This window comes from Neltuma alba, unplaced genomic scaffold (genome assembly GCF_004799145.2).
Source record: "Neltuma alba isolate B1F8T4 unplaced genomic scaffold, ASM479914v2 tig00011612_pilon, whole genome shotgun sequence".
In the NCBI taxonomy this organism is placed as follows: Eukaryota; Viridiplantae; Streptophyta; class Magnoliopsida; order Fabales; family Fabaceae; genus Neltuma; species Neltuma alba.
The window spans coordinates 19,595-43,022 of record NW_021636263.1 but is presented as its reverse complement, the minus strand read 5'-3'; the positions used below and the strand labels follow the sequence as shown (position 1 = coordinate 43,022).

At 36.6% G+C, this 23,428-nt stretch overlaps 2 protein-coding genes across 8 annotated transcripts; both read right to left on the bottom strand.

Moving 5' to 3' along the window:
• Window positions 1-1,972: 1,972 nt before the first annotated feature.
• LOC114715767 (PHD finger protein At1g33420) lies at window positions 1,973-13,302 on the bottom strand. The gene is made up of 5 exons (XM_028900649.1): window positions 13,076-13,302; window positions 6,152-6,278; window positions 4,881-5,096; window positions 3,729-4,346; window positions 1,973-3,050 (listed from the first exon to the last, which is right to left on the bottom strand). Exons 2-5 carry the CDS (start codon window positions 6,187-6,189, stop codon window positions 2,294-2,296), a joined length of 1,629 nt encoding a protein of 542 aa, XP_028756482.1. The 5' UTR covers window positions 6,190-6,278; window positions 13,076-13,302; the 3' UTR covers window positions 1,973-2,293.
• Window positions 13,303-14,218: 916 nt separating this feature from the next.
• LOC114715768 (histone-lysine N-methyltransferase ASHH3) lies at window positions 14,219-22,361 on the bottom strand. Of its 7 annotated transcripts, none has more exons than XM_028900650.1 (15): window positions 22,142-22,361; window positions 20,926-20,975; window positions 20,254-20,383; window positions 19,884-19,998; window positions 19,576-19,675; window positions 18,766-18,890; window positions 18,537-18,680; window positions 18,345-18,425; window positions 18,115-18,244; window positions 17,166-17,193; window positions 16,939-17,011; window positions 16,748-16,793; window positions 16,598-16,670; window positions 15,336-15,449; window positions 14,219-14,622 (listed from the first exon to the last, which is right to left on the bottom strand). In XM_028900650.1, exons 2-13 carry the CDS (start codon window positions 20,953-20,955, stop codon window positions 16,599-16,601), a joined length of 1,074 nt encoding a protein of 357 aa, XP_028756483.1. In that variant the 5' UTR covers window positions 20,956-20,975; window positions 22,142-22,361; the 3' UTR covers window positions 14,219-14,622; window positions 15,336-15,449; window position 16,598. The 7 variants fall into 7 exon arrangements, with proteins under 7 accessions (XP_028756483.1, XP_028756487.1, XP_028756488.1 ...); XM_028900654.1 differs by having other exon boundaries at window positions 18,115-18,241; XM_028900655.1 differs by having other exon boundaries at window positions 18,537-18,711; window positions 18,812-18,890.
• Between the last annotated feature and the right edge of the window lie 1,067 nt (window positions 22,362-23,428).

Below are 23,428 nucleotides of genomic sequence, written 5' to 3'. Positions count from 1 at the left end.
TAGTATATGGTGGTGAGACGGGACTAGCATATCCCCATTAATAAATCAATACATGTGATCACTACTTAAAGTCATTTGGTATTTCTTGTCTTAACTTTGACATCCAATATAAGCATGTTTAATCAATACATTTACAGCATACTACCTCTGGTCCTTAATATAAGACCCTGTTTGACTTTTATTTTTATCTTAAATATAAAACCCCAATCCACTTTGTCTATCATATTTATACTTTTTTTTTCCAAAGTAGCCTTTCTAACCATGATAGTTCTAGTCAATACACTTGATTAGCAAGGATATTTTAGGAAAGACAACACCTATTTAGGACAAATAACTAACTCAACTTACTTCCTTAATCTCCTCAAATTAGTCAACTAGCTCTTATAATTAGGACCGAAAGTAGTATATCTATGTGCAAAACTTGACTATTATACTTTGCCTAATATTCAGTTGCCACCTGGTGGTGTCAAGCAATCAGAGCAAGAGGAAGTGTTTGAACTTTCAAGGCTGAATAAGAAGTCTCTGGATCCTTAGAACTATGAAGAATTCAACTCCAAATTTTGAGTTTCAAGTAAAGCTCATTCTAGCATCAAGCATGGTATAATCATTCTTATAAATCTACTCTATGGTGTGAAGACTTTAGCTGGAATTGGTTCTAATGGAAGTCAAACGTAAGTAAGTGGAGTTGTTGTCAAAGTGCACACAGGCCTAGCTGTCTACCACATACAAATAGAAGGTGACAAAAATGTGTAGAGTGGGATAAGAGTCACGAAATTAGACAACTATCTGTGAAAAAAAGTTATCATTAAAAAATTGCGCATGAAGCCTGAATTTCAACGCCCTGTCCAAGTGCTAGGGACGCGTCCAAGCTACATGCATGTGGGCATAGTGATATCTTACTCTGTGTTCTCTAGCAAAGCATTTTCTTGCAAGAGGAGGGCGATGCAGTAAAGAGTGCAGGCAGCTAAGGTGCCCCACATAAATCTTAGTATTATTATATTGCTCTTTAAATTAATAATTAATGCATCACTATGTTAAGCACTACTGATGATAAATAGTATATGATCCACATGGGACCTTAGGTTATGGGAGTCAAAATCAATACTTTAGCTAGGAAATTTTTAAAGACGCTTTATTACAGTCAATTCTGAAACAGATATTTTAGGGATTTTCACCACTTGAGACATATATGATACAAAGATTTTACTAATTACTTGTGTAATTGATACACGATGAGAGGATTCTTCACGTCTCCTTGCCTCTGGGAACAAAACAAATTTTTGTTTTGAACGGCTGCATAAAAGCTGGGGGGAAAGCAACAAGGAAATTCTTGCCACGAGTAGAGTACAAAGTAAACAACATATCGATTGAGAGAAGAACTTTCTTGAGTTGCCAGAACTACTCATGACATGGACTCATTGGATTGATAGGCAGGTACATAAGTTCTATTTAGTACGAAACATTAAAAATAAGAAATTGAAAAAATCATTAAAAAAGTTTTTTTTTTGTGAAATAAAAAAGTTCTTTTATCATTCAAGTGCAATATCTACGTCATATTCATGAAGGTAACAATTGCAAATCGAGGAAAGAAAACCATCTTTCTTTATTACAAAACGAACGGAACCTATATCCCTCACCCTACTCTGTACAGTGTTCCCTTCTTTCTCATACCTCATCTAAGAACCCAAAAGCCATATAATTTGAAGCATAATTGTTAAATAAGCCCAACATACTTCAAAAGACAATCAACATACAATTTTCAACAAATATCACCTTGCATGTGCGTATTAATTTATTCACAATTGACTTTACTTTATCCAATTTTAATAACCTGGATTTACTTAAATAGCTCTCATAAGTCAACTTTAGGAATTGAAACAAACCGAATATGATTATATAGCGTCCAACTTATATTGCAATTTGCAGCAAAAGGGCAACAAGCTCACCAGCCAAAAAAACAGGAGCCAACATCTTTGCATAAAAAAAAATTTGCGGTTCGATTTTTCTTTTTCCATTCTGTATCCACTAGTTTTGTCAGTCAGTCAAAAATATACAAAATTAAACAAGAGGTAGAAGGTAGAACCTAGAAGTGAAAACGATTAGATAAGCCCCATCCTGATGCCATATTTTAGGCCTGTTTTTTTATATACAGGCTCATCATTTCAGGCCTTTGCAAAATACATAAACAAAACATTTATGTGCATAGAATGAGTCGATGCCTCACCTAAATGGCACTAGCAAGCCGTTTCAAAAGCATCTAATGTTAGTACTGATGTTAGTCAGCCTCATCTATTCAGTGTCCACTTGAATGCGGCTTCAACTCAAAATTTTGGCATCTTGGGCATAAAAACCTCACAGGGACAGGATCTGCATCATGAATACTAGAACACCTAGTGTGCCTCCACACCCCACACACATCACACGCCAACATTCTCTCCCCATCATCATCTTTGGCCCCACAGCTGCAATCGACGGTCCACCTCTCAATTCCACGTTCCCTTTGGAACTTGCTCAATACATTCTTCCCAATGCATTTTCCTTGGACACGAACCAATTCTGTCGATCCTATCAAGAGTTTGACGGGAGTGGAATCATCTGCAGAGCTACAGCCAAAAAGCTCATCCACTTGAAATCTCTTAAACACAAGATATACATCTTGAAAAGCATTAGATGCTTCAGTCTTGAGGTCGGACACAGTGGCATTCCGGGGCAGGACAATTAATTCTGGGGGAGGACTTGCAAAAGCTTCATCAGTTTCATCAACTAGTACTACCTGACATGAGAGGCGTATCCTATTCACGCTTGTCATTGGCAACATCTCAGGCCTATAATCTTTTACAAAATGCTTGCAGTCAAGAAGTTTTTGTGCAGAGCTCGTTGCTGCAGTCCTTGTCCCCCCAGAGTCATATCTTAACATCTTATGCGGATGAAGCAAAGACTCGTATAAATATCTCAAGTCGTGCAGGAGATTCACTTCAGATGGATACTTAGAACGCAAAGATTTATTGCTTGCTGTTGTCCCATGGGAAAAGCTGTTCCCTGCCTCTAGTCTGCAAATAAATAGAAGTACAATATGAGAAATTGGCAGCGAAACGATTCAAACCAATAAAATAATTCTAGAATGGAAAGGACAAGAGGATCTTTCAAATTATACTAATCAAGAACATCAAAGCACTGAGGAAAACAATGACATGTCCCGCGATCCTCCCTATCAATGGTATGTTATTGGACTATATGTCAATTCGAGTATTCCTCCAGATATGCAAGGATTCAACAATAATCAACCATAAATACATGATAGGAGTGTGCATAAGCCGGCACCTTGGTCCTCCTTGTAACTCTTAGAATGATGTTCTCATGAGGAATTGTGTTTGAAGCTGGTGAGAGGGAGGGCGAGAGGGGGAGAGAGACAGATGGAAAGAGAAAAAAGCATGAATAAATATTTTAAAAACTATTCCCTTTCCAGGCTTACTGCACAATAATGTCAAGAACTATCATCACCTTAGCATACCCCATTCCTTGAAAAGCATAACAGCAGGCAGTACCAAATTATTTTCAAAAGTATAAAAACTGAAAAATCAGAGCTCATGACATGTGATCTCTTTCTGACGCTGTAGTTAAATACCCTTCTGAAGCATGAACTCCTTTGTAGTAGTCAAGATGAAAAGGACACAAGAGAAAGCAAATCAAAAGGACACAAGAGAAAGCAAATCAGAATGAAGTCTGACCTGTACTCGAAAGCTCCAGTAACAGGATTGCATCGGGTATTGACAACCATACCACCAAATATTGCTTTTCCTCCTAGTTCTCCCAGACAATAGTCAAGAAGCTCTGGAGAGGCCACTTTGCAGACAGCACCCTTAAGAGTACGCCAGTTCACCCAATTGGATCCTGACACTGCACGCAATACTCTGAGCATTGCTCCCTCCACACGTTCAATGTCACTCATTGAAGAGAAACATGACACTCCTGCAGCGTTACAACGGCGCTTCTTGCAAGTGACATCATCAGCCCTTGACACTGTCATGTGAGCATCATGAATCAAACCAATCAAAAAACAAAAGAGATCCCTTATATTTACAAGCCCAGTTTCAGACAATGACTGGTAATATGAGATTGTGTCCCGCAATCGATAATCAGGTCTCTGTGCTTCAGAGAGGAATAGGGACAATGGTAGATTGGAAAGGCATTCAACCGCAGACATATATTCTTCGTGCGTGAGACCGTAGCTACCAGTGCCAAATTGGTAGCCCCAATCACCATACCAGGGATGACCCTTTGTAATGGCATGGATCAGGCGGTACTCCAGCCCATATTTCTTTGAAACATCCATTACACTAATTTCTCTGCCCATATAGAGATGAATGAACACATTTAAGATCTTAGCTCATGGTTATATGAAAAAAAAAAAAAAAACTAACTGCACATAGGATATGTGAAACAATGGAGGCTGGTGGATCAAGACAGAGAGGATATAATTGTCTTTTGAATGAGGTTGTCCATAGCCTTTTATTCAAAAAAATAAAAAGGGTGGGGGATATGTGAAACAATCGTATGATTCTATTTACCAAGGGTCAAAATATTTCCAGATGCCTTTATTTCGGAAGTCTAATTCCCAGTCCTTAACCCCTAATTTGTAGGAAACTTACATTTTATGCAACAGTAGTTGTAATGTCCTACAATAATCAATTTCTCAATGCAGACCCATATAATTTTTCCACTGATATTCTCGAGTCGGTGACAGAGGATGTCATAGATGAAAGGCAAGTAGAAGCAGAAAGAAATCGATAGAATTTTCTTGAAGACTAACAGAACTGCTTAATGACAAATAAGAAGGAAGTAGAAGTTGTAAGCTTGTGATTAGAACAAAAGATCCTAACCTGGCTCCAAGTGACTTGCAGAGACGATCCCAAAAGTTCATGATATGACAACCTGAAAGAAATCTCGAGCCCCCTTCCCTGCCATTAACCCGAAGAAGGTGCCCATAACCATTTGCATGGACAACACCATGTAAAAGATGAGTCGTGTTTTCTAACTGGTTATACACCCAGTCTTCAACATCATCAGTGATCGTCACATGGTTGCATGACTTGCACCTGAAGATAGAAAGCATCATACACCAAATCAGTGACCACATAATAACCAGCATAACTTTAACATACTAAGAGATAAGTTAAATCACAGATACATCAGTACAGCGGTTGCTCCAAACCAAAAAACAGAACCCATCAAATTGGAAGCTATCAATATGTTTTGGTGAATTAGAACAAATTAGGCAATTGACAAAAGCCAAATAATCAGAAAAAAAGTTATATATAAAAACATAACTTCAAACTTAATAAAACATAAGCTAGGAGCTAGCCATGTCCATTAATCAATTCGCCTGCTACAACTTAATCTTGAAATTTCTTTTCCTTACCCAGCCACGGGACTGAGGTGAAAATGAGGACATAAAATCTTTTGTCCTCTTCCTATTCATGGCAACATAAATTTGCTCACTTCCATTCATATTAACAGCATCACACACACATTGTCCATAACCAGGCACATGGGCACATACATGAAACAAGATTCAGGGTCAAAGCATAAGCAATAGGAAATCCAATTGCACGCTTGTTGTAAGAGCATACCAGACGCCAAATTAAAGATTGATTGCTTTATGAGTTTAAAATCACAATAATTCACCTTTATCAAAGCATTATATCATGAAAACAATAGTGTTAGCCGAAAAAATTATACAGAACAAAGCTATCTCAGCAACCTAAAGACCCAAACTGTAGGAAATTTCCCGTTGCTTTAACACTACCAAAGCACGGAACTACTAGGGCCATTCCGAGTTGGCAAAATAATTATAAAGCTAATGTCAAAGCAAACAAAATTAATATCATTCACCTACACTGGATTGAAAAGCCTTCCATAATTTACCCACTTGGATTATGCAAAGAAAAGTAATCTCATTCACCTACACTAAATTGAAACCGTCCGTCCTACTTTACAATCCTAGATTCGGGTATCACAAATCAAAACGTATCCTGCACCAAAGCAATAGAAAATGATAAAACTTCAGAAGACAACAGTCCCTTCCACCCCCAAAAAACAGCAAAAGAAAACTGAAAATAAGCAATCAGAGCTGAAGTCTGAAGTTACTCACTTGGATTCCGACAAACGTAAGATATCTCCACAGCACATGCATGGCTTGTGGTACCCACCAATAGAGCTACCATCGGCCTTGATTATAAAGTGGTAACGTTTCCTGCATACTGGGTGGTCACTCCAACCTAAATAAATATTTCCAAATATAAAGGACAATTAGAAAACAAGAACCTAAATCCAGCAATAAGATTGATTAAATATTATATTATAATAAATTGACATTGTATCCGCCAAACAAAGGGAGGAAAAAGGAAAATCCAAGAGCTATTTTACGCAGTAACAGTAGAATTAGAAAAAGTTTATCGCAAGCAATATGGCCCAAAAAATGCAAAAGCCGTCATAGTGGTCCCGCACAAACAAATGCGAAGGAAATGTCTTCCAAATCTTAGACCGACACATGGCCCTGCCAATAAAGAAGGAATAAAACCGATAAGGAAACAGAAAGACACTACCCTGGGCTCCTCAGGATGGGCCCCACAGACTCCTGGATCATGGGAATATGGGATAGTCCCCGATAAATTGGATTTTCTCACTACTGTATCAGCAATAAGTTGTCAATCCACTTAATGATGTGGGTCAAATGGTGGGCCATAATCTACATTGTGATCTCAATTATTACAATCATATGTTTTTTAGGATTTTTTGGAAATATAAGGTAAAATGGCAATTGTTCCTGCTGGGAAAAACATTGCTCTTATTCCTCCTTCTGTTGAGGAAGACGACCTACTCATGCGGAGCTCAAAAAAGATAAAGAATGGGAACTCAGATAGAGGAGAGAGCTCAAGAGTGAACCCATGGCCGAAGCTCGATATTGGTAATGTGCTTAGGAAACGAACAGGGTTAACATTTGCTGAGACTCTAGAAGGAGTTTGCATAGATGAAGAGCACTCTTATGAAGAAACTGATAAGAATGATGACCAAGCTCATGATATCATGTATGAGGATTCTCCTTCAAATACAAAAACTGACAAAAAAGAGCCCCTAATTAGAATAAGGGAGGACCCCAATTGTAACTTCCCTACTTTCCATTTCTCTGGCTGATTGAGGAAGAGATTATACAAGGCTTGGAGAAAAGCAGTAATAGTGAAACTTCTAGATAGAAGCATTGGCTACAAAGCTTTAGAAGCTCGGTTACAGGCATTTTAGGTAAGGAAAGAGGGGATCAATTTGATTAACATTAGCTATAGTTATTTTGTTGTTAAGTTACAAACAGAGATGATGTTTGTCCTTATGGCGGAATCAAAAGAAGAGATTAACACTAGTTTGGAGTTATGGAGAAGGACTTTGGAGTCGAAAGGTTTCCGTTTGAGCAGGAACAAAACAGAATATATGCATTGTGATCTTGGAGGGAGGCAAAGTAATGGGGATTTAGAGGTGAGGATGGGAGAACAAATTATTCCTCAAGTATCAAAGTTTAAATACTTAGGATCCACTATACAAGAGGATGGGGAAATTGATGGAGACATTTCTCATAGAATACAAGCTGGCTGGTTAAAGTGGAGGAAAGTTACCAGAGTTATTTGTGATAAGAAGGTATCTGAGAAACTTAAAGAAAAATTTTATCGAACTGCTATAAGACCAGCTATGATGTATGGTAGTGAATGTTGGGCAATAAAGGGAAAACAAGAGCACAAAGTCGGAGTAGCAGAAATGAGGATGTTGAGATGGATGTGTGATCATACAAGAAAAGATAGGATTCGAAATGAAAAGATCAGGACAAGAGTTGGTGTGGTACCTATCCAAGAGAAAATGGTTGAAAATCGCTTAAGATGGTTTGGACATGTGCAGAGAAGGCCTTTGGAGGCCCCGGTGAGGAGGGTGGATCAAACAAGATGGAGTCCCATAAAAAGAGACAGGGGAAGACCGAGAAGAACGTTGAATGAGGTCATTGAAAGAGACCTCCTAGTCAATAACATATCTAAGGATTGGGTTGTTGACAGAGCACGATGGCGTTGTGTGATTCATGTAGCCGACCCCACCTAGTGGGATAAGGCTTGTTGTTGTTTGTTTACAAACAGAGATGATCATTTTAATGCTTTAATTGGAATTCCATGGATGATTTATGATCATTATCTCATAGTAAGACCATGGGAAACTAGATTCAATCTTGCAAGAGCTAGCATTGATGAAGTTGCAGTTTGGATCTGATTACCAAGAGTGTTCTTGGAGTATTGTGACGAGGAGGCTCTTACCATCATTAGCAATAGGATTGGAGAAACCATTAAAGTTGATGTTAAAACTTCTTCTTAGCCCTGAGGACACTTAAGAAAGGATTTGTGTCCTAGTTGACTTAGGGAAACAACTCGTGTGTGGATTCTCTCTAGATGGTGAGGATTATTATCTGGAATATGAAGGCCTTCATTCCCTGTGTTTGAACTTTTGAATTTATGAACATCGCAGTGATGTGCGCCCATCAAAAAAGCTGGCCACAAAACCTAATGGAAGAGGACAAGGTGGTGAACAAACAGGCGAGACGAGGCAGGGACTAAATACTAAAGAAAACGGGGTTTTTGAACAAGAATCCAGAAGAGTTGTTCAAAAGCCTCATTGGCAAAGGAAGACAAAGGGAAAAATACGGGAAGTTTTCCAGCAAGCAGGATCAGGGACGAGGTTTGATATCCTAGCTGACGTGGAAAATAATAGTCTTATAAATTTAACTAAGGAAATTGAGGATAATGTCATACCCACAAATTCGAACCAAGAGAACATACATGTTGGTTTTGATAGCACAACCATTGTATGACATGCGCAAGGGGAAAAATTGAAAGGGGCCCGAGGGGAGAAATTGCGCCAAGATTTTGTGGCCCAGATGGAGAAGAATGCAATGAGAGTCATCAGAGTATGGGTTCAGTGGTACCTGAAACCCAGTTTCCTTCATAGTGTTATCCTTCATAGTGTTAACTGGGTCGCGGCCTCTTTTTTCAAAGCCCATTTTTATGAATATTATCTACTATTGGAATGTAAGAGGGGCTTCTCATAAAAGCCTCTTGACAAATCTAAAGACAGCTTTTGGTGTGTCTAGCCCTTCTATTCTGATCTTACCAGAGATGAAGTGTGAGAGTGAGTCGAAGCTAAGATGCCTAGAGTCTTTGGGTTTTGACAAGCTGGCTATTGTTCCTCGTGCTGGTCGCTTGCGTGGGTTAACAGTCACTTGGAAAAGCCAGCAAGTAGACGTTACAGTCAAACAGCAAATTAGCCAAATTCTACATATGGGTTGTAATTTCTCTAGGAAACCGTGTTTCTTTCTTACTACGGCATATGCAGTTCCCCATTCAAACTTACGGCATACATTATGGAATGAATTGAAGATTTTATCTAGCACCCTAACGAGCCATGGGTTGTTTTTCATGACTTCAACGACATTGCCGATGCTTCTGAAAGGAAGGGAGGTGCTGAATTAATCACGCTCGCATGAAGTGGTTAAATGATCATGTACAGAATTGTGGTTTATCTAACTTGGGCTTCAAAGGGCCTAAATTTACTTAGAAAGGGCCAAATATAAGGTGTTCAAGACTCTATGAGAGATTAGACCGAGCATTAGGAAATTCTATCTTCATGTCCTCCTTCAGTAATTTTTTGGTGAAGTTATGTCGTCGAACAAGCTTCTCAGATCACAATCCTTTAATGCTCTATTTAGATGCTGTTGGACTGAACTTTCTAGGTATTAAACCTTTTCGTTTTGAAGCTATGTGGATTAAGCATGACAATTTCAATAGTTTTATTGAAAATTCTTGGAGGTATTGTCCTGATATAAATCAGAGTTGAGATAATTTTAGAGAATCTGCCCTCATATGGAATAAAGAGACCTTCGGCTTTGTCGAGAAAAAAGAAAAGAATTATCCTTACCAGACTTGAAGGAATTCAAAACTCTCAAGCCTATCCTTTTTCAAATTTTTTGGCTGCTCTTGAAATACAGCTTCAAAATGAACTTGATAGAGTTCTGAGATTAGAAGAGATTAAATGGTTTCAAAAAGCTTGATCTATTTGGGTTTCTCAAGGTGATAGAAATACCCGCTACTATCATCTTAAAACTCATAAAAGAAAGAAATGGAATAGAACTATTGCCCTTAAAAATGACCAAGATGACTGTGTGGAGGATGCTTCTGATTTACAGGATATGATTCTGTCCTATTTTAAGAACTTATTCTTTCTGGATGCTACTGGAAGTGAGTTGCTAGGAAAAAAACTTCATTTCCCACTGTTGATTGTACTCTGTTATGCAATATGGGTAGGTTACCTACAGATAAGGAGATTAAAGACGCACTTTTTGCTATGGAGCCCTATAAAGCTCCTGGACTTGATCGTTTTTCCCCTTTGTTCTTTCAGCATAATTGGAAAATTTTTGGCTCTTCCATCTGCAAGTTTGTCAAAGGAAATTTTTAGGGGGATTTATCTATTGAAGGTTCTAATAAGGCCTTGATTACCCTCACACCGAAAAGAGAGAGCCCAGAATTAGTGACTCATTTTCGTCTTATTTCCCTCTGCTCAGTTCATTATAAATGTGTTACTAAAGTAATCACTCAAAGATTAAAAGATGCGATGAATGATTTGATTTCCCCTTTTCAAGCCAATTTCATAAAAGGAAGGAATATACAGGATAATATTATTATTGGGCAAGAGATTCTTCATGTAATGAGTAAGTCTAAAGGAAAAACAAGTCTTCTGGCAATGAAAATTGATCTAGAAAAAACTTATGACAGGCTTAGTTGGGATGTCCTTAATAGAGTTCTCATTGAAGTGGGCTTTGAAGATAAATTTGTTAATCTTGTGATGTCTTGTGTCACGTGTTAATTATAATGTGTTGTGGAATAGTTCAAAGACTAAATACTTTGCTCCTAAAAGAGGACTTCAGCAAGGTGACCCTATATCTCCCCTCTTAGTTGTTCTTTGTATGGATAAGCTTTCCCACTTTATTTGTGATGCTGTTACTAATGGTAAATGGAAGCCTATCACTGTTTCAAAGAATGGCCCCTCTATTTCTCACTTAGTGTTTGCAGATGACCTTCTCTTATTTGGTTTGGCTACTAAAACTCAAGTTTTGTGCATGATGAAGGCTCTAGATGCTCTCACTATGGCTTTAGGAGAACGTGTTAATAGAAGTAAATCCTCTTTGTTCTTTTCCCCTAAAACTCCTGCTACTATGAAAAAGAACATAGGGCGGATCACCTAGATGAAAACATCCTTGAAAATAGGGAAGTATTTAGGATTCCCTCTTACAAGACAAAGAAAAGCAACTGAGAAGTTTCAATACATAGTAGACCGTGTGAGAATGAAGCTTGATAATTGGAAGGCTAACTGTTTATCAACGGAAGGCAAAATAAATTTGGCAAAATCTGTTTTGAGCTCTATCCCTTTATACCTAATGCAAGTTTCTAGAATACCTAAGAAGATTTGTGATGAGGTGCAAAAACTACAAAGGAATTTCATACGTGAGCATAATCAAGATGTTCAACGATATCATCCCATTAGTTGGCAGTATATTAGACTGCCAAAATCCTATGGCGGGCCAGGTTTTAAAAGATTGTCTTCAGTCAATGAAGCTTGTGGAACAAAGCTGGCTTGGAAACTGCTAATAGAAGAAAAATCGCTCTGGGCGGACAATCTTAGCAGCAAGTACATGTTCCAAAATGAGGGGAATCTCCTTACTTCCTGTCCTGGAGACTTTGGTTTATAGAAGTTCATTTGTGAGCAAAAAGAAGTTATAGGTAGAGGTTCTTTTTGGCAACTCAAGAATGGTGAATCTATTAAATTTTTTCAATGAACTGTGGCTGTTTCCTGACAAGAAGATTAAAGATTGTTGTTTGAGGATGCTGACAGGTGAAGAAGAAGGAAGTGTAGTTGTAGATTGGGTAATCCATAATTCTTGGAATTTTCAGAAATTAACAGTAGTGGTTACTTTAGAAGTTTTAAACAGGTTGTCTAGTGTTCTGCCTCCATTTCAGTCTGCAGGGGAGGATTTTTTAGCCTGGAAAGCTTCAATTTATGGCTTATTTGGCCTCAAAAGTGCTCATTTTATGATTAAAGAGAACCTGACATGTCTTTACAATCCGAGTTTCAAACTCATTTGAAATGGAGAGGAGTTGAAAGAATTGATGTCTTTATATGGAGAATCTTTTATGGGAGGCTTCCTACAAATCTTTGGAGGAATAGATGGTCACAGTGCTCACCAACTTGTTCTTACTGTTTTGAGGAAGCTGAAAGCATCCTTCATGTTTTGAGGGATTGTTCTTACGCAAAACTTGTGGGGAATTCTTTTACCCATCCTTCTTGATTAGCAAAATTTTGTAGTGTTACTCTTCAAGCATGAGTTGCTATGAACCTAAAATAATTGCTACCTTTGCTTATTTTAATGTTTGCCTTGTTGATTTGATGGGCCTTGTGAACAAAGACACTCTGGGGTTTGATCTCCGTGTTAATTTTAATTTGGGCTAAGCCATCTCTTGTACCCAAAAAAGTATTTTGAAATATGTTGACTGTTTTATTAGTTTTCATTTATTTATTTTGGAGAAAATATCTAAAAAATTAAAGTTCATCTCACATAACTAGCACAGAACCCGGGAACTTTATCAACCATTTAATCCTAGACTCTTAGATTTAAAAGTATTTAAATGAAAAACAAACTATAATTTTAAAAATAATTTTATGGTATACAAAAAAGATATTTGGATTTTCATAAAAATACTTTTCAAAAATATTTTTCAATAAATTGAGACAAATTCTCTACATATTTATTTTATATATTATAAAATTAATTCTAAAACCATATATAAACACTTCCGAAATAAATACGTGAAAAATTTATTTCTACTCATGAAAAATATTTTTAGAAAGTACTTTACCGGGAGAAACTCGAAAACGATGAAACCAAAGCGATCTAATGGCATGGAAAGAGAATTGGTCACCTACTGGCGAGTCAACTCACCAACAACTCGACACTGATCGCAGTAGACTGATCTGGATCTGGCCACATCCTCTTCCACGACGTCAAGACAGACCACCGACGGCGTCGAGTCCGGTCCGTCTGTCTGGTCTCCGACTCGGCAAAAGATCTGCCACGTCAGCAGGTGAGAAAACAGTGCTGACGGCGGTGGAAGCAGGGCGTGCTTCGAAAGGAACGAGCGCACGTTCGTCCGGAAGGGTCCGCCGGAGAGAACTCACCTGCCACGACGAGTGACGGCGACGGAAAAGTGAGGAAGTCGTAGAAATCAGCCGTGACTCTCGTCTTCATCCGCTTCAATGGCTTCCCTCCAATCAGGACCATAATAGTGGAAACTGGCGTGTCTTACACGGCTCACTGTAAATGCACGGAAGCTACTAGGTACTAGATCAGCGGTGGAAATGAGAAATGGAGGGGGACGATCGACGGAACTTATCGGCGACGACCGGAACGAGGAGATGCAGAGCGAGAAAGTGAATGGAGGAATTGTCGGTTTTGATTATGACGTGCCGTTTGCGTTTGGATGCTATGATCCGTCGTCGTCGTGGTCTGCTGTATAACGGGAGTATCACTTTCCAAAATATTTATACATACAACTAGATGAAAAATGGTTCCGAGAAAATGAACAGAAAAGTTCAAGGAGCGAGATTTTAGTTTATTTCTTTTGGCCACACCATTTGGTCGTCGCCCGGCTTTATAGCTCCCAGAGAACCACGAGATTTTCTTTCTTGAGAAAAATTTTGATATTAAGATTTTAATCGGGCATGCATGAACGAAAACCTCAAACTTTAAATCAAATTCCATTTTTTGTGGGAAAATAATTCAACAAAACTTTATTATTTGCAGGCTTTACTTATATTTACCGGATAAAGAACCCCACGAGTTGCCAATGCTATCTCGTTACCCAAAAGACACAAAAAAAAAAAACAACAACGAATCCCTGAGTAGTTGGGGTTTCAAGTAGTGTGGTTTGGATTTGATATGTTCACAGGCCCAACCCTTTTCACCATCCTGTTTATGCTTGCAATCAGCTCGCTCACGTGCATTGCCGTTTGACTATGTTCCTCCGAGCTTAGAGATCAGATGACACAAAGGAATTCTGAATTCACCACAAACACTACCATTCTATTTTTGAAAGCTCAACTGCATTAATGGGGGATATGAAAAAGAAACCATCCATTCTAGAGAGCAAGAAAAGGAGTTGGGGGTGCTGCATTCTAATATTTGCATTGGTCAAAGAGTGGTTTTGAGCTCCAAAATTGAGGAGGCGGCCATCAAGAACAGAGACACAAGCAGGCGTGCAGAGTCAACAAATTACCAGAATTTACCATATGATATCGTCTTTTACCTAGCTAGTCTCTCGCCTTCACATAACCGAAGTCATGATTATACAACATAACGGCACATCCCATAACAACTACGCAGCTACTTAGTATCGGAAGGAAGCCAGAGTAAGTAGCCAGGTTGGGTGTAACTTGACAGGGGGATTAGCTTCAAGAACAAGCTTACCAGTGGCCACCTACCAAAACCCACTGTACTAGCAGTTAGCCAGAGAGAAAGCAAATTCAGTTCATACTTGCATCATTAAGACTAGAAAGCTGCAATAGAAGAGATATTATATGTGGTCTATCAACGAAGGTTATGGATTTTTTTTCTCATTGTGTGCGTTTGTGGTCCCCACCGGGCCGTGCACCGGGGGGGGGATTGTTTGAAGGGTGTGGATAGGTTAGCAAGATGCATGCCAATGCAAAGCTTTTCTACTCACATGGATTATACTATCTTAATTCTTTAATATAAGAATTCGTTTGACTTTTATTTTGATCCTAAATAAAAGACTCCAATTCATTTTGTCTCTTATATTTATTTATTTATTTTCCAACATAATCCTTGTAATAATGGTAATTCTAACCAATACACTTGATTAATAAAGATATTTTAGGAAAGACAATACCTATTTATTACAAATAACTAACGTAATTAATTTTTTTAATCTACTCAAATTAGTCACCTAACTCTTATATTAAAAACCAGAGGTAGTATCTTAGATCACTTACCATCAAAATAGCACGAAAAACGTTTGCATTCATTACAGCCATTGGACAAATTCACAGGTAAAGTTGCAAAGTTAATCCTATTCTTACAACAGAAATCAAGTTTCGTACAGACATCATTTCTGGCACTTTAAGCAGCAATATCTTTTCCCTCATATAATACAGTTGTCAATGGAAAATAAAATTATTAATACCTGTAATCAGCTGGGTTATAATGGTCTGTTCTGCTTCATATTATGTTAACCAGAGCCTCCAAAAGAACTATCCACATGCAATAAAAAAGATGACCACAATTTTGACCTCTCCACCTATACACCAAAGCAGGAGCACAGCAATTTTATTTCCCACCCTTTTTAAGTTCCCAATAAAAATATGATGACGACATCTATATGAAATGACTACTTTTCATGCTTGGTAGAAGCGGAAACCAACACAAATGACATTTAACAGAGAGACTGACTATGGTGCCTAGTTAAAAAAGAAAAAAATCGAATGATGATGAATCAAGAGAGGGAGGAAAACAATTTTACAACCAAATGATCAAAACTTTCACAGAAGGATGGATACTTTTATTTTTTTTTTGGTAGAAGGATGAATACTTTTTAATACTCAATAACGCATCAATTTTTATTTTTATTTTTTGGGTAGAAGGATGAATACTTTTCACTACTCAATAACAAATCAAATTTCTTGCAACATATAAGCATGACAATTTAATATGTTGAGAATGGGATTACATTTACAAGTTATGACTTCTGGATTAAATTTTCTAGTAACGAATTATAAGGTATCGCTCACTGCTTCATGCTTTTGGCTTAATTATTTCACATCCACCAGCTTAAATTTTGTATAAATTGAGGTGCCCAAAATGATTTAAGCAGCATCATTCTACAATATATGAAGCAACAGCTGCCAAACCAAACAGTTAACATTAACCACCAAAAGCAGCGTACACAACATACAGCTATGACTATTAAGTCAAAACCCATTTTACCGGTCTTCCCTATTAGAAATGGCGGAAAATGCTGGAGGTGAAGTAGTAACTAATGGCAACTAAGCTAATTGCTCAGATTCTTCCCTCATCCATCAAAACCTATCTTTATCAGAATTGTCAAAACCTACCCATCCTAAGAGTAACGTGTGTCTGCTGCCCTACTCCACCCAAAGCCCAAAAACCATAACATCACAACTTCCTCACAGACTCCATAAGCAATCCTTTCTGTCCCATGCAACAACAATTACAAAATAGCAACCTAAAACACTGATATGAAGAAAAAGTTGCACATAATCAGCACATGCAAGAGCAAGCCAACTTTTCCGCCACCCCCCCCCCCAAAAAAAAAAAACCCGGGTAGGGGGATGTCAATTGGAACTGAGCAATATATTTAGAATATGTTAACTTTCCAAAGTCATAAAATTGTACATTTGCTCATTTAATTATAGTTGTTATTCTTACCTCACAGTCTCACAAGCTCCCAGTCTTCTTCTGACATGTCATGAAAACCAGCAGTGCCATCCTCAAACATGATCTGCAAAAACAAATGCATAAAAATTTGATCCTAAAGCTAATTTTAATTATTGAAGACCCAGCCATGGAATCTCTTACCAAGTGCTTTTTTGAATATTTATCAAACCGCCTAATAATCCCAAACCTGGAACATCAATACATCATGTCAATGAAAAACACCACAATCCAATCATTTAGGCAAAAGTATATGAAGAGTACTTATTGAAGAAATGAATCATATGCATTCGAACAGGATATCACAGTTCAAAGTTAAACAACTTAGAAGCTACCTCTCATTTATCCTAACAACTTGACCAATGCAATTGTGAGAACACTTCTGTTGGCCAATAACGTGAGAACTTCCTAACATGCCAAGCACAATAGAAAATATGGGTGTTTAGTGACATGTAAAGATGATCCTGAAGGAGATAATGACTTAAAGATACAAATCATGGTTTCTATAAAACAAAAAATCAAGTAGCACATAACAGATTTCTTTTCAAAAGAAAAAAAATACCTGCACGCAAGCCTCCATTTTGATAAACCTGTCCCATACAAAAATTCCGCTATTAGTCCATAAGTCGTAAGACAGATCTAAATATTATAGCATATTGCAAATAGTAAAACCAATAAAAAAAATCATTGAGTAGCGCCTTTGGAATGTAAACAACAGTTTCATTACTTGTGAATCATTCTAAAATCTAGATACCTTCCCCCCCCCCCTTTTTTCCCCTTGTGTGCAGAATCCCAATACATTTTAACATATTCATGCCAAAACCTTGAGTTACAATCCACCCTGTACCACTGCACTTGACATCTTCACTAGAGTAACATTTATTATTGTGTCTTTTCAAGTAATATACATCCTGTTATTCATTCGGAAAAAAAAAATATATTTCCTGTTAAGCCTGTGATCCCTTTGGGGCAGTGTGTCACTGCTTAAAGGTTGCACGGTCCCCCACTTAAATATTGTTTTCCCCATTTTCCCTATGTTTGAAAAAATCTAGGCCCAGATTGATATGGCAAGAAGATAATATCAAAACATGACCATGTTACCGTCTCAAGGTGCTTCATGCATTGATGAAGGGAAAGGAATAGCAATTTTTTCTGTTCACAAGAATCCTTATCAGGATTGCCCTACATGGGCTTAGAGACAGAAGAGTTTCTTCCCTCACCAATAACTGGGGAAAAAAAATCATGGTGAGGACCCATATTTACAAGGCAAAATAAACAAGGCATGTCTTTGATCACAAGTCTAATTGAAAATAAATAATAATAATAATTATTAAAGTACTGAAAATTTGTTTATGTCACTTGTCATTTAAGTTTATAGCCCAATTTAAAAGAATTAGCTCCTGAAAAAAAATTCCTTGATAGGGAAGCTGAAACAAAGTTTAGTTTGACATGACTGAAAGAGTTGGATAAATTTCTAGATATAACTGTTATTTTGGAGAAGATGAAATCACCTGATATGCAACTAATTTTAATGCAGCATCAGAAGCCGTTTTGGGCTTGGGTGGTCGAACACCCAGCTTACGCCTGCATGTAACAGCACCACAATGACAATCCTGATCTGCACCAAACTGAACAAACCTGCTATATATTTAGCATCCAATTATCATACGAAGCCATCAAATTATCTGAGGCAATCCTCAACTGTAAAAATGCAACTAAAGAATGAAGCAATTGCTCATACTGGTAATCATATGTCAGGTGTTCCCCCTTTTTAATGTCACGAGTTGCGAATATGCCAATTCTTGTTTCACCATCAATTATCCTTAAAAAAGAAAGAAAAAGGAAGACATAAGATGAAGCATATAAAAAATACTATGTAAGATTTGAAATACCTAATTGCACGACCATGTGAGAAAAAGAATTAGTATTCAACCATTTCTGCATCTCAGTGTTGGGGCAGCAACTATGGTTGATATATCTTGATTTGTTTCCCTTGAATGTTGCATCAATCACCATATCTCGATTGATTTCACATAAGTAGAAGTTTGTCTCCCCTCGATGTTTCATATTCCAAAGCCTATGTTCACATTCTTTGTCATCAATGACTGCTAGAAAGAGGCAACATCTATTAATCTATTAATAATTTTAAAAAGAACACATACAAATATTTACTTGCAAATATGAAAATAATTATGGATCGTTGATCACCTTCTCCTACATATTCTATCACAAACTCCCCTTGTTCAATATCCTCATCCGCCACAATTCCCGAACCACATTTCTCTGTCTAGAAGCAATACCATAACACTCAGTAAACAGTATGCAAGCAGAAACATGTGAGAAATGGCAGTGACTACATTGCTTCAAACAACCTATTCGAAAATTAGCAGATAGAAGCAGTTCTGCATTGGGAAAAAGGAGGTGGAAAGATTGGGAAGGAGCAGAAGTGGCAGAGCATAATGAGGTAACTTCAGAAAGAAAGTGCAATTTTAAACATAACACATTTCAAATTCAATTTTACATTTTTCATTTATCATTAAATTTTATATTTTTAATAATATAGTTGACAGAATTTAAGAGACCAAAGATTCCTTACACTTAAAAAGTTAGAAAGGGAAGAGGGGAAGACTACCTTTGGTTGTCTTAATTAATAGCAAATATATGCATTAGGATGGGAATACAAATCCAGAATGAGTGCCCTAAGTAGATGGTCATGCCAAACAAAATGCAGTAGCAAGTACAAACAAGCAATCATCAACTAAATGAAGTTTTCATGCCTACAAATCGAAACATGATCTTGGAAGAAACTAACAAGGCCACTATAAGAATAAATATCAAGGCGACATAAATCATAAACCTCAAACTTTCATAGGAGGAAGCTAAAATTTACTTAAAAAAACAAGCAGAGAAAATAGTGTGATATTTACATCATAAAAAAATAAATTTAAAAGAAAAAAGCCCTAAGCCAACACCTCGACCAGTTTCATCTTCTTCAGAGGTCGATTCTGGAATGGTTTGTTCAGGCAGGAGCTCCCACATTTACAGCCTGAAGAGCAAGTAGAAAACAGCATCCTGCGGGAACAGTCAACATGATATACACACATCAAAGCTGCATATAAATATCCAGAAACAATAAAATAAGCATACAAGGTAAAGCTGTTAGTGGTTGTCAAAATCATACAATGCATTGCGTCAAAATGCCAAAAATGATGATAGATATGTTTAGTTTGCCAAGATAAATAAAGGAACAAAAACAAATGTTGAATAAGAAAACACTTACCCGCAGAGGCAGTCTTTACCACATACACTAGAAGAGCCAGCGGAGGGAGTACAGGAACAGAAAATGCCATCATCATCATCAAGTCGTTTCCTAACCTTCTTTGTGCGATATATATCTTAATTCATAAGGACCAGCGATGATAAAGAAAGATAGAAGGACAGATAAAGCATGTGAAAGCAAATAAACACTTCAGAACAGAGAAGAAAAATATGATCAATTATAGAATCAGATGTCACCTGAATCATCATATAGAAACAGCCCCCCAAAATAAGTTGTAATAGCTATAAGTCCAAACAGGAAAACTAAAAGCAGATGCAAGATACTGAACCAGATAGGAGAAGTAGAACAAGTTTGCCATAATAAAAGATACTGCGTTTTATAGAGGTGTAGGACATTGGCTTCCACTTATTAAACCAATCTGGGAGTTCAAAGTCTACAGGTTCCCGAAGTTCCTTCATCAACTTGTCAAATACAACCTTGAAGCTAGTTTGTTCAGGCTTCTATTAAACAGCAAAAGGAATGAACTCAGTCAGTAGCACAAATGCAGATTAACAAGATAATTCCTGATTAATTACAACCTTGATGGGAATTGTAATCATGGAAGCATTAGACCACGATAACATGTTGTCAAGAAGAAAAGGGTGACACCCTCTCAGATTGAAAGTTTAGAATCAAGCAAAACAGGGAAACCACAAAAAGCAGTTACGCTATTTAACCATGGTTGACTTAACAATCACACATACCTTGCAGATATGCATGCAACAATTTAAAAGCTACTTAACATAAACTAACTTCAAAACACTTTACCAAGGGAAGAGTATGGCTTGAATAAATTATTAAATTTATTAACTATGCTTAATAGAGGCCATAGACATCCCTCTGAAACTCTGAAATTGATTTTTAGAAAAGAACACTAAAATAGTTAAACAGCAACCAGACCACTTTCTCGTGGCAGACATCACGAAAAATCACTGGATAAAGTACAGGGAAGAAATTTCACTGAAGAAACTCAAACCATAAATTGGATATTCGCAATTCGCACCTCAGTATCCACATATGGGACTTTCTTCATCCCCTCAAAGCATAATTTGCCTACAAAGGAGGCGTCAACATTAAGTGGAGTATTTTTAAGGGCAAGAAAAAAACACGTATTAAAGCCAAAATATTTATAACCAATAGACTATATTAACATTTTCAATCTCACATTTTAGAAAAATAAATCTAGACTAGATGGAAGCACGTTGTAGATTTTTCTAACATATGAAAATAGAGAGGGAGGGAACTCAGCAGCAAAAAGATGACTAAGTATTGGTTCTTTTAAATTTGTAGAAAACAAGAATAAGAACCCATAGACGATGAATGCAAACCTCTATAAAATAGAAAATACAACCAAGGTATATGCATGAAAGATTTAGAAAAGATATGAAACTATTCACTCAGCATATATTTTAGTAAACAGATTTCTAATCATCCTGTTCCTGTACAGTCCCATTGAGCAATATGCACTACTTTTCATTTACACATTTCACAAAATTTGAATTCTCTTTTAAAACTCTATGATGATAATAACTCACGTCTTTAGAATAAAAATCCCAAATATGCATGAAGAACTTTTTGGTTCTTTCCAGTTACACCACTTTGGGCATACCAACAGATTCCAAGTTCTCCCCTTCCCTTACTCTGCTAACAACATCATTTGCTCCCTATAGCTCTTATCAATTAATCATGCTTCAAAATTTTCAAAAGTACAAACTCTTTGTAGTTTAATTAGTTCCTTACAATTGCACCAATTCGTCCCCTTTGAAAAAACAAAGTTACAGTACATACTATTCTTCAAAAACAAAGGAATAAAAAAATTGGAAATTTGAAAATGGAGAGAAATTTTGAGGAGAGGGGAGTAATATTTACAGAGAAAATGTTCAATTCCAAATAATTATCGCTAAGAAAGATGTCAAATTCTCGGACTCCTTTCTGTTCCATTTGCTTTCTTCTGCTCAATCCAAACGGAATGAGAAAACTAGTCCAAGGCATTTAGATAATAAAAGCTGCCAACAGTGTTAACCAAATAATATTTTTTTTCGCGAAACCCCGGGTAAAATCATTCCAAATGCCAATGACTACCAGTCAAACGAAGTAAAGGGATGGTGCAAACAAAAAATGAGTAACCAGAGCCAAACAAATCAGTCACACCCCAAAGCCAAGAGTACACAAGAAGAGTGAAGAGGGAGAGGGAGGGGGGGGAGAGAGAGAGTACCCACAATAGATCCGATAAGCAAACGAAGCTTCAGAATAGCAGTGACGTTGAGCAGCGGATATATGAGGAGGATATCTGATGCAACAAATCCGAAATCAACTGCTGAATTTGATATTTTAAGAAGAAACTGAGAACGACAACCGAAGAAACAAGGAAGTGGAGAGAGAGCAGCGGCTGACGAATTATGAATCTGGGCGCGGGATCGGTGGGAGCCGTGGCTGGAGCAGAAAGTACAAGACTACAAGTATATATAATTGGACTGGAGAAGAAATGCGGGGTTTTAGTTTTCCTTTTATGAGTCATGACAGCAACTAGACCGCTTTGGGAGTCCGTATTAAACAAACTATTATAATTCTGATTAGTTAATATAAAAACTAGTTAATTAATTTAAATAAATTAAAAATTTATTTAAGTTAGTTATTTATAATAAATAAGTTTTATTTTTTTAAAAATATGTATGCTAATCAAGTGTATTGGTTAAAACTATCATTATTACAACGAATACTTTGAAAAAAAAATAAATATGAGAGACAAACTATATTGAGGTCTTATATTTAGGATAAAAATAAAAGTCAAACAAGGTCTTATATTAAGAACAAGATGTAGTATAAGTTACGATTAATTAAATTAATTACATATATTAAACTTTTTTGCCAACTAATTACATATACTAAACTAACTAAATTATTTGTCCAAAAAAAAAAACCAAATTACATAGATAAATTGTTAGTTAAAAATAATAAATATGTAAGAAATATGAATTTTTTCAAATATATTCTTAATTATGGAAACAAAGACTAGTAATAAAGAATGTGTAATAATTTATGAAATAAGAAAAAAACATGTGATAAGTAAATGTGCAATAACGTATTTAACGGGGTAAAAGTATGTCAAAATTTCATATTAAAAAAAAAGTGTTACTTATATATCGGATTATATAGATTATAAAAATTTTGAAATTAATTATTTATAATTCTTTGCCCAAATTACTAGTCTATTTCTCATTTATAAACGAATAATATCACGTCAATCAAAGTATTTTTTAAATTGGTCTTAAATTCATTAAAAAAAAATTTTGGCAGCTTAGATTACACACAATCCATCAAGTTTCCATTTTCATATCTCATTACCTCAATCAAAATATAAAATAATATATATAATAAGTTGCATTATTTTTTATATAGAGACCACTTTTACAAATTATGATCTACCGAATTTTATTTTAAAAAATGTCTCGATCTATGTGCAAACAAATGCTTTCTATTTAAATTTGATAATACCTTTTTGAGTT